This window comes from Plecotus auritus (assembly GCF_963455305.1).
Source record: "Plecotus auritus genome assembly, chromosome: 11".
Classification (NCBI taxonomy): domain Eukaryota; kingdom Metazoa; phylum Chordata; class Mammalia; order Chiroptera; family Vespertilionidae; genus Plecotus; species Plecotus auritus.
Window position 1 is genome coordinate 14,655,047 of NC_137777.1, and position 18,738 is coordinate 14,673,784.

At 38.2% G+C, this 18,738-nt stretch overlaps 1 protein-coding gene across 1 annotated transcript in view; it reads right to left on the minus strand.

Moving 5' to 3' along the window:
• Nucleotides 1-597: 597 nt before the first annotated feature.
• RRM2B (ribonucleotide reductase regulatory TP53 inducible subunit M2B) overlaps nt 598-18,738 on the minus strand; it is a 38,499-nt gene continuing 20,358 nt past the window's right edge. Inside the window, exons 7-9 of the mRNA XM_080647014.1 lie at nt 10,182-10,286; nt 8,702-8,815; nt 598-4,476 (exon numbers count right to left, since the gene is read on the minus strand). Of these exons, the coding sequence (XP_080503140.1) occupies nt 4,324-4,476; nt 8,702-8,815; nt 10,182-10,286 (372 nt within the window). The 3' untranslated portion in view covers nt 598-4,323. The remainder of the gene's footprint in view (nt 4,477-8,701; nt 8,816-10,181; nt 10,287-18,738) is intronic.

An 18,738-nucleotide genomic window follows, 5' to 3' on the forward strand; every position in this document is an offset into this window, starting at 1 on the left:
AAAAAGCAACTGTGGAGAATGGAGACCGAGTTTACCAGGAAATTGTAGTAGGACTGCAAGAAGGGGCTCAGGTAGGCGCTATGAACTGAATGTTTGTGTCCCACCAAACTTCATGTTCAAACCAAATTCCCGATGGGATGGGTTTGGAGGTGGGACCTTTGAGAGGTGAATGGAGCTAGTGCCTCTCTAAAAGAAGACCTCGGGGAGCTCTCTTGCCTCTGCCTCCACGGAGGACACAGCAGTAGACAGCTTTCTGTGAATCAGGAAGTGGGGCTCACCAGACAGTGAATCTGTCAGCACCTTGATCTTGGACTTCCCAGCCTATGGAACTGGGAGAAATAGTGTCTTGTTTAAGCCACTATTTTTGTTTATAGCAGCCTGACTGGACTAAGACAGTGAGCAATCATGAATTTATAGTAGATCCAATTTATCGTGTCTGACTTTTTTTCTAGAAGTATTTGGCTGCTGGGATGCAAATATGGAAAAACTGGATTACTGGATTCATAAAGGGTTGGGGAAATACATACATTTCTTGATTAGGGTAGCCCCTGCACTTATAAAGAAACACTCTTACTCAAAAAGGACATACACAAGTAATGTAGCTATGATACAGTTTATTTCAACTAAACTAAAACAAAATAACTCATTTCTTTGGGGGGGAAATTCTATATATGCAGGGTTGTCCTGATTGACCATAATGTATTTTAGCAAAAAATATTAGGTACACTACACCTCATAAAGCTCTCAGTACACAGTAGATACCAAATAACTTTGCTAAATGACCATTTAGAAAAATCAAAACATGGTCATAAAACAAAGTCAATGCATGAGTTAAGAATCTTGTCAATTTAGAAAAAGACTGAGTTGTTATATTTTTATCTGTATAAAAAATCATTCTCCAGCCTTTCATTTTCACCTATATTTTCTTGAACAGAAATAACCTAAAATTCAAAGGCTTAAATTCTTTCTTCGTACAGCCTCAGGAATGTCCGATTCTCCTTCGCACTCGCAGCTGTCTGAAAAGGAGCAGACCACTTCAAACAAAGATGTACAGATCTCACTTCTGTACCACGTATGCAGATTCTGCTGGGGACGAGTTCCTGATTCGGCTACCAATTCACTCAACTTAGTTCAAAAGCATAAGAACTGATTAGGGGACTCCACTGGCTCTCATGTAGCCCATCAGCCCTTCTTCATCACTGAAAACCAGCTAGTGACACTTGGCCCTCAGCTTAATCTGCACAAACGCAATTTGGGAATTCTATGACAGTGATGTTAGCCTATTTAAATGTGAAATGCAAGATTCTGATAATTAAATAATTTATTTTTTAAATATGCAAGCTGCTGTCTTTCTCAATAATCACTTTTTTAATGAACAAATGAAAAACAAAATGGCAAAAGAAGCAGAAAACTTGAATTTCCAAAATGAAACTGTAAAAATTTCATATATAAAGACATGACTGGGATAAGCTTGTATTGCAATAATAATTGTTCATTATTGTATATAATTGGACAGGAAAACAGCCCTGTCTGAAACCACTGAACCAAACTGTCTCCCCAAATCCTTCTAAGACATGATTCTACATACTAAAATGAAACATTTTTAATAAATGCAATATATCATAGGACTACCAGTTTTTATATTCCTAAAAAAAATTAACTTTAACTACTATAGCAATGATTTAAATACATGTGCTGTTAAAAAATTGTAAACATACTCTGACTTTGTTTCTTTACCTGCGAGATAATACTAAAAAGAAATTCCACAATTTCTTGATTCCTTCAATACTAAGAACCAAAACACTAAACATAATAAATATGCAACCTGGAGGCCTGGGAAAGGGTATAGAATACCAAATATAATACACCAGTGTATTAAAAATCCAGTATTTCAGTATTAAAATTTCTTCATCTCAATACAATTAGGTTTATTGCTACTATAAATAAGCTTCATATTAAGGCACCTGTCATTGCCTATGAGAAAAATTTGGATTCAAAACAAAGGATATATGGACTGTAAATATGGACTATTTTTCTTTCATTCCATCACTACAGATATTATCAATTTTAAATGTTAAGCTTTTGTATGGCAGTAAATATATTTGAAAATATTACCTGAATATAGTTAAGATGTTTATGATACTTCCATACTTTAATTAATGTATATGATACCTTAAAGTATGTAATTACTTTAATGGGCCAATAGGCAAAATCAAATCAAGAAGGTCGACAAGTGACTAAATACAAGAAATATGATGACCTTTAAAAAAATTACATTGTAAGGATAGTGACTATGAACAGACCTTGGCCAAGTCATTTAACTTCCCTGAGCCTCACTCTTTCCATTGGTAAAATTTCAATACTAGCTGCTCTGTCAAGCTCAGAACACTGTTGGGAGACCAAATGAGGTGATGTTAAAAACACCTGGCAAACTATGAAGCAATGAACAAACAAATGGTATTATCATAGGCCAGATATCTCAAGTTTCTGATATTATGCTAACAAATATAAGGTTATAGTCATTTCCTTTTGCATCCACTTGAGAACATTCTGTTTTAATCAATTAGATAGTTGTGGCATGCATGGAGCAAAAATTTATACAAAGAGGAAATCTCTAAATCTGAGCTTCCAGAATTTTATGACATGGTATTATGCTGTGAGTGGGGCACCCCACTGCTTGCTGGGGCTCAGGCGACCTCTGACACTTCCTTACTGTAAAGAGGGGCAGACTGCTCAGAGAGCTTGGCTTCTGGCCTTTCCTCTATCTCCCGCATCATCTGTTATCCTGCAGCGTGCACAGTTCCATTAAAAGAACTATATCTCACAACAGCAAAAAAAAAAAAAAAAAGAGTTTTAAGAGTATTAAATACAGATGAGCCCAATCATAGTACATTACTCATAACCCCACCAGGTTCTCCCTGGCTTAGCCACAAGACCTTCTTCTACGTATAAAATTATCCCAGGCCAGCTTTTTCCAAAATATGTTCTGAGGAATGCTAGTCAAGTTAGATGTTAACAAATGAAAAACATATCTCTGTTAAGTAAGTTTGGAATATGCAGAGGGAAATAAGTTTACATACTATAGAATTTCTCAGTCTTTGATGTACTGAGTGTACACTGTAAAGAGGAATAGACTGTACAGCATTTCCCAAACTCATCTGACCACAGAACCCCACAAAATATCTAGAGGGCTAATAACTCTTCAAACACTCTTTGGGAAATGCTAGTCTAGCTAATTCGCCTGGTTTTAAACATTCCAGGGTTACATCTGGCAATAGTTACCCTTTTTAATTTCTAAAGGAGCAGAATCATTTTGCTTATAAGGCCAACTATTATGATAACCTCCTGGATTCCACTCCATAAATATCCTGCCCAAAGCAACTAAGAACTAAATTTCCTTTACTCCATACCAAGGAATTCAAAGAAGTTACTCTCAAATTAATGAGAATTATTATCTTTAGGAACTCTTTTTTCTTTTTTTTTTTTCTTTTTTTTTTCCCCCACCCCCCAGGAACTCTTTATATCCTTCCTCAAACATTAAAAATGCTAAGATCTAACTCTAGATCTTAGGATCTAGAATTACAATTACTTTGAGATGGGAGCATTTTATCACAATATCACTGCAATTAACACTATTAATAATAATAATACATACTAGTAGTAATAGCAGTAGTGGTGGTGGTGGTGGTGGTAGTAGCACTGACTCAGCCTAAATCCTCACACTCACTCTCTGAATTTAGGACCTACTATTACACTGATTTTATTTATTTTTATTTTTAATTTATTTTAGAGAGAGGTAGGGAGAGAGAGAGAAACATCAATGTGAGAGAGAAACATCGATCAGTTGCCTCCTGCATATGCCCTGACCAGGAATTAAACCCGCCACCTTTTGATTAATGGGATGATGCTCCAATCAACTGAGACACACTGGCCAGGCTGTTACAGTCTTTTTAAAGGTAAGTACACTGAGGTTGAGAGCAATTAACTGACTTGCCAAGTGTCACACAAATTAGTAAGGACAGAAATCTCAAATTTATATCTGAGACCTCCCTCAAGCTATTAATCACTACATAATGCCATCTTATATTTTGGTAACAAAACAAAAGCATTTAGGTCACACTCTGGTTGTTAAACTGGAAAGTTAGAGGGTATTCATACAGATCCAAATGAACTGATATTTGGTTTTGAATTTCCTTTTGAGAAAACTCTTAGGAATTCCTTAAAGGAGATACTTTAAAAAAAATTATTTTGTTTTTATATTTTTTAAAGCAGAGAAAAATAGACTGCTATTTACCAATAATAAGTTTAGATAAGGGAAGGGTTTCAAAAATCTGCATCCAAGGTGAAGACATTATCTGTGTTTTCCGCCATCACTGCAAAACACTGATACTCTGAAACTCGCTTCTCAAAGAAATTTGTTTTCCCTTCTAAAGAAATGTTTTCCATAAAATCAAAGGGATTTTCTGCCTGAAAAATCTGAAAAGAAAAAAAGAAGAAATGTTATTAGATATTCGGAAGAAGGCAAATTATATCCCACAAGAAGAGCAACAGATAACAGACTTCAAGTCTCCAACACCTATCTAGTCACCCACAGGACCACACTATTCCCTAAGCCGGATCTGGAGAGACTCAAGGCTGACAAATGTTCAGATGACTAAGATCACCTACTAACCTCTTCAAGATACTATGCTAGCATCTCTGGTATTCTAAGAAGTAGAAAAGGAAAAGAAGGTTATCTCAGGAAATGAGAGATTTAATACCAACCAACTAAAATGTTTTCAGCTTGAGAAATTTAAGACGCCATAGATATTATAGACATTTTTCACAGGTATTACCATTAGGTAGTCACCTAAACATAGTAGAAAATATTAAATTCCCAACAATGTAGTGTAGACCTAAATATTTCTTAGTTCCATAAGAGAATAATCACATCAGTTAAGGAACCGATGAGGTAAGACAGAATAAATTCTATACATAGTGACCCTTCCAAAAAAGTGGGACATATGTTGACAAGAAGCTTTTTTATTGCTTCTCAATTCAAGAAGCAGACTTGAAGGTACAGCTTGATGGAAACTGTGAAACATTTTAATGAGTCATGAGGGGCAATAAAAGAGGACTTTTTAATTTAGGAGTATTCCAGCAGAAATTATGAACACCACAGATAAGAATATATTCAAATAACCCAATTAAAAATGGGCAAAGAATCTTAGTAGACAAGAAGACATTTCTCTAAAGAAAATTTACAACAGGCCAATAAGCACATGAAAAGATGCTCAAAACCATTATCCATTAGGGAAATGCAAATCAAGACGCCATTTCACACACATTAGGGCAGATATATACATAACAGACAACAAGCACTGGTGGGATGTGGAGAAACTGGAACTCTCATACACTGCTGGTGTGAATGTAAAATGTTACAGCACTGTAGAAAACGGCCTGAAAGTTCCCCTAAAGATTAAAACTAGAGTTAGTATATGACACAGCAATTTCACTTCTAGTTATATATCCAAGAGAAATGAAAATATATGTCCACACAAAAATTTATACATCAATGTTCATAGCAGCATCATTCGTAATAGCCAAAAACATAGGAACCACTCAAATGTTTATCACCTGATAGATGGATAAAATTTAGTATAGCTATACAAAAGGATATTACTTGGCCATAAAAAGGAATAAAGTACTGATAATACTTTCATTATACTAAGTAAAAAAGCTAAACACAAAAGACCATATGCTGTGTGATTCCACTTATATGAGAAATGGGATATACACAAGAGGCAAATCTAAGGAGACAGAAATTAGATTAGTGGTACCTAGGTCTGAGGTGGAGGTGGGGGAAAAGAAAGAGATGTGACTGAATGCTAATGGGTACAAAGTTTCTTTGTGGGGTGATAAAAATAATGCTCTAGAACAGGTTGTTGTGATAATTGCATAAATGTGAATATACTAAAAACACTGAATTCTTCATTTATTAATATATGAATTGTATACTCTGTGATTTATATCATTATATACACACACACGTGTGTGTGTTGTCCCAAAAAAATGTATACACACTTCAGCAGCTGATAGCTCAATTTTGAAAATGAAATGTATTTTAATGAACATTGCCTTTATAATTATTCAAAGTGTGATTATATATTTTGGGAATATATATATATTTTTTTTAATTAAAAAACACACACCTCTTATGCTAGTATGGTTGAGTGGTAGAATTCTGTGAAATTTTTCCTGTCAGAAATAGTATTTTAGGAGGGAGTGAAAATTTGAGCTATCACATACAACCAGATAAGTGGAAAAAGCACTGGACCAATAGTTATAGATTCACTGGATTTTAAAACTGGTGACCCTCCAGAAAAATCTGATCCAAATCATTCATGGCATAGACAAAGTAACTAAGACCAAGCTAAATTAAGTGACTTGTTTTTGACACACTGAAGTACTCAAATATTTACTGACTAACACTAAACTAAAAGAGAAGTTGAAAACATCATAAACATGGCTCCTAATTGGAATTCTGTATAAATGACAACCATTTGCTAATTTAAGTAATCTCTTATATTACCAAAAATTGTCATCATTGAGAATAGTTCTTCTTACAGCTCCTTGAGGTCAAAGTTTAGTTTATGTATTTTAATTGCTGTTTTCTTAATATATACATTCAAGGCTATTAATTTTCCTCTCAGGATTCTATAAGTTCTGATATACAGTAATCTTATTGTCATTCAGTTTACATTTTCTATTAGTTTATATTTTCATATTTAATCTCACTTTAAAGGATATCTTTTCAATTTCTAAGTAGATAGAACTTTTTGGCAATCTTTTATTATGAATTTCTCATTTAAATGCATTAAAATCTAAGAGGTCTGTATAATTTCTGCTTTGGAGAATTTATTGAGATATGTTGAAAGCCTGTGAAAAATGATGTTTTACACTATGTTTAGATTTTTTTTGTAGGAGGCATGTTTTACATACCTACAGTTAGCAAGTTCCCAAAGGGAAAACTAGACCCAGGGGTCCACAGTTTTCCAATAAGCAGGAAAGCATGGATGTGTGGGTGTGAGGATATGGTGGTGGGATAAAGGATAGCGAGTTCAAGTTAAGGTTTAAGTAAGCAAATGTATTTTCCTATAACAAACATATTGGTATAACTTAGGAACAAATATAAAATTTTAATACACAGTTTATAAATTTAAGAGATATTAATATAATTGTAATCTTGATTTCTCTCATTAATTATCGATAAACAGAGAGAATATTGCACCTAAAATTATAAAATACTAGAGGCCCAGTGCACAAAATTTGTGCACTCAGGGGTCCCTCAGCCTGGCCTGCACCCTCTCACAGTCTGGGAGCCCTCAGGGGATGTCCAACTGCTGGGGAGCGGGCCTAAGCCAGCAGTCAGACATCCTTAGCGCTGCCTCATGGAGGGAGCACACTGACCTGCAGTGCACATCTGCCCCCTGGTGGTCAGTGCGCGTCATAGCAACCAGTTGTTCCACTGTTTGGTCAATTTGCATATTAGCCTTTTATTATATAGAATAAACAGTTTATCTTACAAAAACCTTTCCCTCACCTGACTCTTTCTTTATAGTATTTCTGTAGTTACCAGAATATAAATGCATAACCAAAAAAGGTAATAATTACCCAGAATCATGAATTTCATAAGGCTTCTCATTAAATACAATTTAAACTTATATTTCCATGCTAAGAAATCAAAACCTATAATTTTTAATTACCATGGTGAAGAACACAGTAAAGTTCTGTGAATGTTCCACTTACGTTGAATAAAACATGACCACTTAGTGTGCCTTTACTGTATGACACTATTTTAAGTGCTTTAAACAATCCTTTGTGGTATTATTATTATCATCTCCATTTTATGGATAGGAAACTGAGATAAAGGTTAAGCAACTTGCCTAAGTCACATGACTAGAAAGCGGTGGAACCAGGATTCAAACCCAGGTAGTCTAGCTGCAACCTCCATCTGCTAAGTCATGTGAAAATCACACCTCTTTACGAAACTCAGATACATTATATCTGATAAACAAAATGACAGAAATAACTTCAAGACAACTGAGTTCAAAGAGTAAGTTATGATAGTTAATGTCATCATAATAACTATTTCCTATTTAAAAGTATTAACCCAGCCCAGCCAGCATGGTTCAGTGGTTGAGCATCGATCTATGAACCATGTGCCCAAGTTGTGGGCTCAATCCCAGTGGGGGGTGTGCAGGAGGCAGCTGATCAATGATTGTCTCTCATCAGTGATGTTTCTATCTCTCTCTCCCTCACCCTTACTCTCTGAAATAAGTAAAAATATATTTTTAAAGAAGTATTAACCGCCAAATTACAACAAAGACACAAGGAGATTTATATGAGGGTAAAACACATATATGCATATGAAATGCAATTATTTAAAAATAACCCGATTTTAAATAAATGCATGCAATTATTAGAAAATAATTTAGTGAGCTTATTAGTTCTAAGATTTATCAGCCTCCTACTTCTGTTATGAATTTCATTTAAAGTTTCAAAGGATTTTGCAAAGCCAATTTGTTCATGCAAAACAATGCAATGGACATTTTAAAAGTAAACTAGTATGTTACAAATGCTTTCAGTTGAAATGTAATATTTTAGTCACCTCATTTGACAATAACATTTTAGCTTAGTAATACATTTTAAAACATCTTACTTTTGAGAATCCAAGTTCCACAAGTAATCTGTCAGCTACAAACTCAATATACTGTTTCATCAAAACACAATTCATTCCAATGAGGCCAACTGGCAAGGCTTCTGTTAGGAATTCCTGAGAGAAAAACAAAAATAGAATATAGTACAAAGACAGAACAAGAAATAAGTATGTATATTCCAAATAAAAGGACAGTTTTAGTTTTATTATATCTGAGACCTCACCTCAAGCTATTAATCACTACATAATGCCATAGTACTTTCACTAATCTTGTCCAAGGAAAGTACACTAGGTTAAATTCTTTCAACATGGCAAACAATGTCCATTTGTTTAAAAATGTTTGGGATATTTACTGTTCACATTATTTCACATTCTCAAATAACCAAAATAAATGGAAACTAATTACCAAATTACTGGTACTTTTAAATTTTATATTGATTGATTTTAGAGAGAGAGGAAGGGAGAAAGAGAGAGAGAAACATCGATTTGTTGTTCCATTTATTTATGCATTCACTGGTTGATTCTTGTATGTGCCCTGACTGGGGATTGAACCCACAATGTTGGCGTACTGAGAGGATGCTCTAACCAACTGAGCTACCCGGCCAGGGTAATTTATGATATTTGGAGATACTTTGTTCTGGAATACCTAGAAAAAGATTCACCAAAGATGATCATTGTGGAGAACATCATTATGGAAGGACGTTACAAAAGAGAGAAAACACAATTAACAAAGAAAATGAGACTGGAAGAAGGTTGGGAGATAAACTGTACTCCAAGTATATTAAAAGACAATGGTAAAGTGTTGATAGAGGAAAAATAAAAACATTAATCATCTGGATTTAGTTCTCAAAATGATTACAGATACCAAAATGTATTTTATGCCTTTTCCCCTCTCCCAATATAAGAAGTTTGGCTGTTTAACTATGCAGTATTTAAAAACATTTTTTTAAAATTTTACTTTTATGTGTTTCAAATAATAAAACACATCCTACGTGGAGCATCCAGATCTTTCTAGTCATAGATTGTTACATGCTATAAATTGAGTTTTACTATTCAGTAATTAATTTATTTATTCTATAAGCTTCTGGTGCATGCTTCTAGCTAGATACCCTGCTAGGTTTTTGAGAATACAAAACAAACAAGAAACCATCATTTCACTCTAATAGCTAACAATCTAAAAATATAAGCTAAAATAATTAAAATAGTTTGTTATGGCACAAAATTTGACAGGTCAATGAGACAGAAAAAACAGTCCTTAAACGGACTTTATATACATAAAGTAATGTATAATACTTACTTATAAACCAAATTATAAATTGACATAATAGTTGTAATACATTATCTACTGGTACTGTCAGATTGAACATATAAAATTGTTGATTTTTATCTGCAAAATGGCAGTTTCATATGAGTCAACTTAATAATAGAATGATACAAACTTCAGAGAAAGATGTGCTAATCATATATAAGCTTCCCTGCTTACCTGCTCAATTTCAACAGCATTAACAATGATCTCCCTGACCCTTTTTTCTGAAGGCTTATTAACTAAGTATTGAAACATCAGGCAAGCAAAGTCACAGTGAAGCCCCTAAAACAGAAGAAAAAAATGTCAAAAAAAAAGTTTAATCAGCTATTTTCACACAGTGGTGTGTCAGGCATCATATAGAATAGGTTCTAGGAATGCAAGAAAATAGAAGAAGGATTAAGAGGACCAGGAGGTTCTTTTCTTCAAATCTCATTAAAATGCAAATTATAGTAACCCATAATAAAAAATTTTCAGTGCCAGCAAATCTTAGCTAATCAACATGAAAGAAGAACTAATTAACAACAACAAAAACCTACAATCAAAAGCATTTCGGAAAGGAAAACAAAGCAAGAAGAGCTATATAAAAGTTCATTTATTTTTAATGTCTAAAAAAATTAAGAAATGATTGAAAAAAGTAATTATTTAAAAAACAGATGAAACACTCAGATTTTGAAAAGCCATTTATATTAAATAAGAATGGCTCAAGTTAAAAATGAGTTTAGTGCTATGAAAATGGAAAGTGAAGGATTAAGCATACCATTTGAAGATGAAATGACATTGCAAATAACTCAACCAAAGAAGAAAAAGTTGTGAAATACCTTGAGAACAGAATGGTTATGCAAATACAAGAAATGGTATAGAATGTTAAATAGTTGAAGAACAGAGTAAGGAGATTCAACCTACAATAATTTAACCCACAATAAACACAGAACAGATGTTCTAAAGCTGAAGACAACAGAAGAAAATTTCAAAAAGTCAAAACAAAAAAAGAGAAAGAAGCCAGAGATACAGAAAGATGATGGCATTCCAAACAAAATTAACAGAGGACACTAAGGCAGAGTTGATTAACATTTCTAAACCACAAGGAAAAGGAAACAATTTTGTAAGCCGCCAAAGGGTGAAGAAGAGGAAGACACAGACACTTTAAAGGATAACGAATCAGAGTTTGCTTAGGTTTTTCTAAATAAATCAACAAGTACCTGAAAACTATCTACAATAATAAAAGCATAATATGCTAATTAGACCAGAAGTTCTTCCGGACAAAGCTGGGACTGTGAGGGAAGCCCGGGTCCTGGGTGCCAGAGGGAAGCCGGTGCTGGCAGCTGGGGGAAAGAAGGCCTATTCTTGCACAAATTTCATGCATCTGGCCTCTAGTCCTATATAATCCTAATATATATAAAGAGCTAGGTGGCGTCATGACCGAATGGGCGACCGGTCACCATGAAGTGCATAGAGCACCTCTCGGTCCCTCCTCTCCCCCAGCCTCCGAGCCGCTCACCATGAGGGGGTGCTGGCAGTGGGGCGGGACTGGGGCCTGTTGAGCGGTGGTGGTGGGCTGCTTCTCGGGGTGGCCGTGAGCTTAGTGGAGCAGTCACGCAGGCGGCAGCAAGTTTCGCGAAGCAGTCGCGGGGTCGGGGAGCCTTGCGGAGCAGTGGGGGGGTGGGGAGAGTTTCGCGAGCAGTCGAGGGGCTGCAAGCATCGTGGAGCATTCTGGGGTGGGGAGCTTCACGTAGCATTGCAGGGCGGCAGAGGCCATGCGATGGAGGCCAGGCCAGGCCTAGGGACCCTAACCGCGCACGATTTCGTATGTGCTGGGCCTCTAGTAATATAATAAAAGGCCAATATGCAAATCGACCGAACGGCAGAACGACCGGTTGCTATGACATGCACTAACTACCAGGGGGCAGGTGCTCAATGCAGGAGCTGCCCCCTAGTGGTCAGTGCACTCCCACGGGGCAGGGGGGTGCCACTCAGCCAGAAGCCCTGACCCAGACTCATGGCTGGCGAGCGCAACGGCGGTGTCAGGAGCCTCTCCCGCTCCGAGGCAGCACTAAGGAGCAGCAAGCCCGGCTTCTGGCTGGCAAGCGCAGCAGCAGCAGCGGGAGCTTCTCCCGCCTCCACTGCAGGCGGGTGGTAAGGAGCGAGGGGTCCTGGACTGCGAGAGCCCTGGACTGCAAAAGCGACCTCTGATTGCCAGCTTAGGCCCAACCCCCAGGCAGACATCCCCCGAGGGATCCCAGACTGCGAGAGGGCGCAGGTCGGGCTGAGGGACCCCCACCCCCACTGCACAAATCTCGTGCAATGGGCCTCTAGTTGAAAGATAAGACTCAAATCAAAGTTTGTGTTTCAAAGATTATTTACTTAGTTAAACTGTCATTCCCAGAAGAAACCATGAGAAGAAACCTCTTTGATAGCTAATCTTAAAAAATTTGCTAGTGAAACATTTTCCCCACACTTGACCCCAGAGATTACTTCAAATACCAAAGGCTAAATAAATGTAAAGAAAAAACTGCTAATGGGTGTTAAAGAAAATGGTGATTAAAATGAAAGCTAGCTACCAATTCCAGAGATCCGTAAATCAAATGTAGGTACTTGTATTGCTAAATCAAGAAATGAATAAAGTTAATTTTGAGGTTTAAAGAAATACTACTTAAAATCCTAAATAGATTGTTTTTAGTTAAAAAAGTAATCTGAGACTGAAATTTAATTATTCCAACTACTAAAAAGAAAGAATATAATGTGATAGAGGTGCTAATTATTACTACAATGGCAATCATATCACAATATATAAATGTATGAAATTAACATGTCCTACATTTTAAATTTACACAATATTATATGTCAAATATATTTCAATTTTTAAAACTTAATTTGGAAGAATGGACAGAATCTTGTAAGAATACTTTGAATAGGAAAATTATGAGATTTATCTTATCATCCTATATAATAAAGAGGTAATATGTAAATGGTTGTTACGCCGTGACGCATAACGACCGATCAGCAGGAGGGCAGGGCAGTGAGCTACGAGCGGTGGAGAGCTACAGGAGGGCGGGGCAGTGAGCGCAGTGGGGCAGAGAGCTATGAGCGGCGTGGGCGGGACGGCCAGCTGAGACAAGCAGCAGCGAGTTACGTGTGCAGGGCCACTAGTCAAAACATAAAAGACTATTAACATAAAATAAAATACAATTAAAATAGTTTATTATGGCATGAAATTTGACAAGTAGGCTGATGAAAAAGAAAAAATAACCCTGAAATAGATTTTAGAATACTTAAAACCTTAACACATAATAAAGAAGGAGAACAATGGATTACTTAACAAAGAACTGAAAAAACTTCCCAAGAGTGTGTAAAATAAAATAAAATTCTAACTTATCCTATACTATACTATATCTATACTAAGTTCAATATTTATACTAAACAAATTCCAATTGCATTAGAAAGTTAAATGTTAAAAAGCCAAGAAGAAAATGTGTGTGATTACTTAACTCATCACTCAAAGCTCATCAATAAATTTCAGGGTTTTATATGTTAAAAGAACAAACAAAATAAAAAAGCAAGACAAACTGGGAAAATACTTGCAATAAATATAACAAAATTCATATTTTATATTATAATCATGCAATAAATTTTTTTAATATATTTTATTGATTTTTTACAGAGAGGAAGGGAGAGGGATAGAGAGTTAGAAACATCGATGAGAGAGAAACATCGATCAGCTGCCTCCTGCACACCCCCCACTGGGGACGCACCCGCAACCAAGGTACATGCCCTTGACCGGAATCGAACCTGGGACCTTTCAGTCCACAGGCTGATGCTCTATCCACTGAGCCAAACCGCTTTCGGCTGCAATAAATATTTTTAAAAATCATTTAAAAATACTTAGTGAAAGAGCCCAATCACTATGCATTAGGAATATATACCAACGAAAGTGAAGACAAGTAAATACAGAAAAAAATACAAATGACTAATATTATTTTTAAATGTTCAATCTAAGTAGTAATCAAACAAATGCAAATAAAACCAATAATGAGATACCATCACCCTTATCAAATTTGTCAAATAGCCTGGTCAGTGGTTGAGCATCCACCCATGAACCAAGAGGTTACTGGTTCAATTTCCGGTCAGGGCACATGCCCAGGTTGCAGGCTCAATCCCCAGTAAGGAGCATGCAGGAGGCAGCCGATCAATGTTTCTATATCTCTATCCCTCTCCTTTCCTCTCTCTATACAAAATAAGAAAAAAAAAACAATAAAAACATATTTTTAAAAAATTTGTCAAATATTTATCACATGAATCCAAATTCTAGTAAGGGTATGGTAAGAAAAGACATGTTCATAGGTTGCTAGGTAGGGCTGAATATTGCTATAAATTTTCTGGAAAGAAATCTGCAAGCAAGTATGAATGACCTTTAAAATGTTTATACCTTGACTGGGTCGCGCAGTGGCTTGTGGGAGTCCACGCAGCGGCCATTGCCGTGGCATCAGCAGGTGTGTGAGGTCCGCCATATTTGAAGAGGAGCGGGCAGCGGCTGCCTGAGCCCCAACCTCTCCCACCCTCTGCCCTTTAGGGGCTCCGTTGAGCCCTTGCCCTTCTGCCTCCCCCAGCTCCCAGGCCTCTCTGGAGCCTGCCCTCAGCGCCTCCACGGAGGCGGCATCCTGAGGGTCTAGGTCAGGGGTGGGCAAACTCTTTGACTCGAGGGCCACAATGGGTTCTTAAACTGGACTGGAGGGCCGGAACAAAAGCATGGATGGAGTGTTTGTGTGAACTAATATAAATTCAAAGTAAAGGAGCGGAGGGGAGAGCAAGAGAACCCTCCGCTCTTTCGGCTCCGCGGGCGGGAAAGAACAGCCGAACGGGCCGGATCCAGCCTGCGGGCCGTAGTTTGCCCACGGCTGGTCTAGGTGTTGGTGGCGCCTCTAGAACTCACAGGCCTGGCCGGGGTCGGTGGCCACGGAAAGGTGAGGCGACCGCTGAGGGACACTCAGAGGCCATGACACAAAGAAGGCACCACCCGGAGTCCGTCTACTCTCCGTGGGGAGCCCCAGCCCGAGGAACACTAAAGAGGCTCAGGAGACCCGTGACTACCCCGGGACACAGCGCGATGCCACGGATTCATAAGAAGGACATGAAGAGAGAGTTAGAGGATCAGGGAGACAGTCCTCCTGACCGGCAGGACAGAGAAGTGAGTGAGGAATTGGAGAAAATCCTGGACAAATACACAGGTGGTATGAAAAGGTCTCTTCTCAAAGAAAAAAAAAACTAGTCATGGAAGCCAATGCTTGCGTGGAAACCATTTTCCAGAAGCTTGAAGACGGCTACAGAAAGCGGCAGGAGAAAAGGAAGAAGATTTATGATGAATACTAGAGGCCCGGTGCACGAAATTTGTGCACAGGGGTGTGTGTCCCTCAGCCCAGCCTGCACCCTCTCCAATCTGGGACCCCTCGAGGGATGTCCAACAGCCCGTTTAGGCCCGAATGTCCTACTCACAATCCAGGACTGCTGGCTCCCAACTGTTCGCCTGCCTGCCTTCCTGATTGCCCCTAACCTCTTCTGCCTGCCAGCCTGATCACCCCCTAACCACTCCCCTGCCAGCCTGACTGATGCCTAACTGCTCCCCTGCCAGCCTGTTTTCCCTTAACTGCCCTCCCCTGCAGGCCTGGTCACCCCTAACTGCCCTCTCCTGCAGGCCTTGTCCCCCCCAACTGCCCTCCCCTGCAGGCCTGGTCACCCCTAACTGCCCTCCCCTGCAGGCCTGTTCCCCCCCAACTGCTCTCACCTGCAGGCCTGGGTCCCTCCAAACTGCCTTTCCCTGCAGGCCTGGTCGCCCCCAACTTCCCTCCTCTGCCGGCTTGGTCACCCCTAACTGCCCTCCCCTGCAGGCCTGATCGCCCCCAACTGCCCTCCCTTGTAGGCCTGGTCCCTCCCAACTGCCCTCCCCTGCTGGCCTGATTGCCCACAACTGCCCTCCCTTGCAGGCCTTCTTGTGGTGGCCATCTTGTGTCCACATGGGGGGCAGGATCTTTGACCACATGGGGGCAGCCATCTTGTGTGTTGGAGTGATGGTCAATCTGCATATTACTCTTTTATTAGATAGGATAGAGGCCTGGTGCACGGGTGGGGGTCAGCTGATTTGCCCTGAAGGGTGTCCCAGATCAGGGTGGGGGTTCCCTTGGGGCATGGGGCGGCCTGGGCAAGGGGCCTGTGGTGGTTTGCAGGCCGGCCACACCCCCTGGCGACCCAAGCCAAGGCCCTGGTATCTGGGGTTTATTTATCTTCTACAATTGAAACTTTGTAGCCTGGAGTGGAGCCAAGCCTTCTGCTTGCTCTGTGGCGGCAGCCAGTTCTATTGGTTTTTATGTATCTTCTATAATTGAAACTTTGTAGCCTTAAGCGAGGCCTGGGCCAGCCAGGGTGTGCGGAAAGCTTGGCTTCCTCCATCGCCTGGGGGAACCCTAGCCTCCTGCTCTTTCCAGCTCAGTGGCTGCCACCATTTCTGTTTGGGTTTATGTATCTTCTATCATTGAAACTTTGTAGTGTTGAGTGGAGACCTAGGCCGGCAAGGGCAGGCGGAAAGCTTGGCTTCCTCCATTGCCGGGGAAAGCCAAGCCTCCCTCTTGCTCTCTGTGGCCGTAGCCATCTTGGTTGGGTTTATTTGCATATTCGCTCCTGATTGGCTGGTGGGCATGGCTGGTGGGTGTGGCGGAGTGATGGTTAATTTGCATATTACTCTTTTATTAGATAGGATAATGACCAAGTAGAGACTCTGTTTCAAGATTTGGGAGTTGCTGTTAGAAGAGCTAAAACCACAGAAGGCGTTTTTAGAGCAACAAAAGTGTACCCGAAAAATTAGAAACGGTCTAAAGCGGATCCTGCAAGCAATGAAAGGTACAAATGACCAGTACAAAGAGAGGGTGGAACGCTTAAGGGTAAATGAAGAACAGCATGTTGCCAAAGTAATAAAAGAAATTAAAGATGAATTGGCCCAATTGCACACAAAGCTCGTGAAGGATGCTAAACAGCAAGTGCGAACAGAGCTGGCCATTATCCATTACTCTGTTAACCAGCTTGTTGAGGACTCCGAAGAACGAACTGGAACTTAAGTTCGAAATGTCATTTAAAGGCTGTTGTTTTAAGTGACACCTCTCCTTAGCATTGTACTAAAAATGTTTCATCACCATATACATACATTTAATTTCTTATCATTCAGATCTTTACCTATCTTTATAGGTAAATTAACTGCAAAATTTTGGTTTTTAAGTTTGATTTTCAGTGAGTATTTGGACATTTCATTGTGCATGCATCTAAAAGCTTAATTAATCTTATACTTTTTTGTAGTGGGCACTTTATGTAAGGCAACATTCAAAATCATTTGGAAACGTGGGGTAATGAATATGAAATTGTCTGAGAATATATTTGGAATAATTTAGTTAACTCTATTCTCATTCTGTTGCCAAATTTCAATGTTTTATTTTAACTACTTAGAGACCAAGCCATACACCAGCATTGTATATGCCTAGTGATGATTAAAATAAAATCACCACGTTTGAAAAAAAAATAAAATGTTTATACCTTAAAATCTAGTAATTCTACCTCTAGTAAATCTAGCTTAGGAAAATATTATGAATATGGGACAAAGCTTATGTACAAAGATATGCATGTTACATTATAGCAAAGCAAATAAAATATCTGGAAATAACCTAAATTTCTAACTATAGAATAGTCAAATAGTACTATTCATTAGAATATTATATATATAACAAAATTACTGTTTACTAAAAATGCTTACTGTCATAGAACAATGCTCACAATATGCTGCTAAGTGAAAAAATAATAGCTTACAAAAATACAAGAATATCTCAAATTGTAAAAATATGATGTCTGTATATATCTACATAGATTTAAATGTAAAAAAAAACCACCTAGAAAGAAATACAATGAAATACTAAAAGTGATTATCTGTGTTGAGATTGAGTGGTTCTATTCTCTTACTTCTCTATAATAATCAGATATGACATTAATAATAAAAAATATAAGAAATTTAAAGGCATAAAACAACAAAAGGTAATTATACAAAGCATTTTATGGCACTTAAAAAGTACTCACACATACTGTTTAATTGTATTTTAATAAGACCCTTTTAAGGTTCATATTTGAAGATACTGAGGTTCAGAGAAATTAAGGTCACTTAGAGATAAGCTGAGCCAGGATTAGTGTATTCAATAAATATGAACTGAATTGCTGTAATGGGCTAAATACTGAGAATAGAAAGATAAACTCAAGGAGCTTAGAGACTAGCAGAGGAGAGAGAAAAGATGTACAATATATGTTATGGACTGTAAGATAGGAACAAGTTCCAGTTTCAAAGAGATACATGGAGGAAAGTGTGGTCAATTTTACCTAATTAGGTCGGGAAAGTTTTGAGTTGCAACTTTAAGAAGGAAACCAACAAATTAAAAAATTGGCAGGAAAGATGGAAAGGGTATCACAGGTAGAGGGAGACAAGGTTTAGTTACTGTCTGGGTGTGTGTGTGAAAAATAAAAGAAACCATCTAAAATGACTCCAAGATTTCAAATTTAAATGAGTGGATGGAAGTTGGCAACCCTCAATAATCTAGAGAAAACAGAAGGAAGAATAAATCTTGGGAGAAAGATGAGTTTGACTTCGCCTTCCAGGAAAAACCATCTAACATGCACTCGAATACACAAGTTTGGAGCTCAGAAAAGAATATATGGG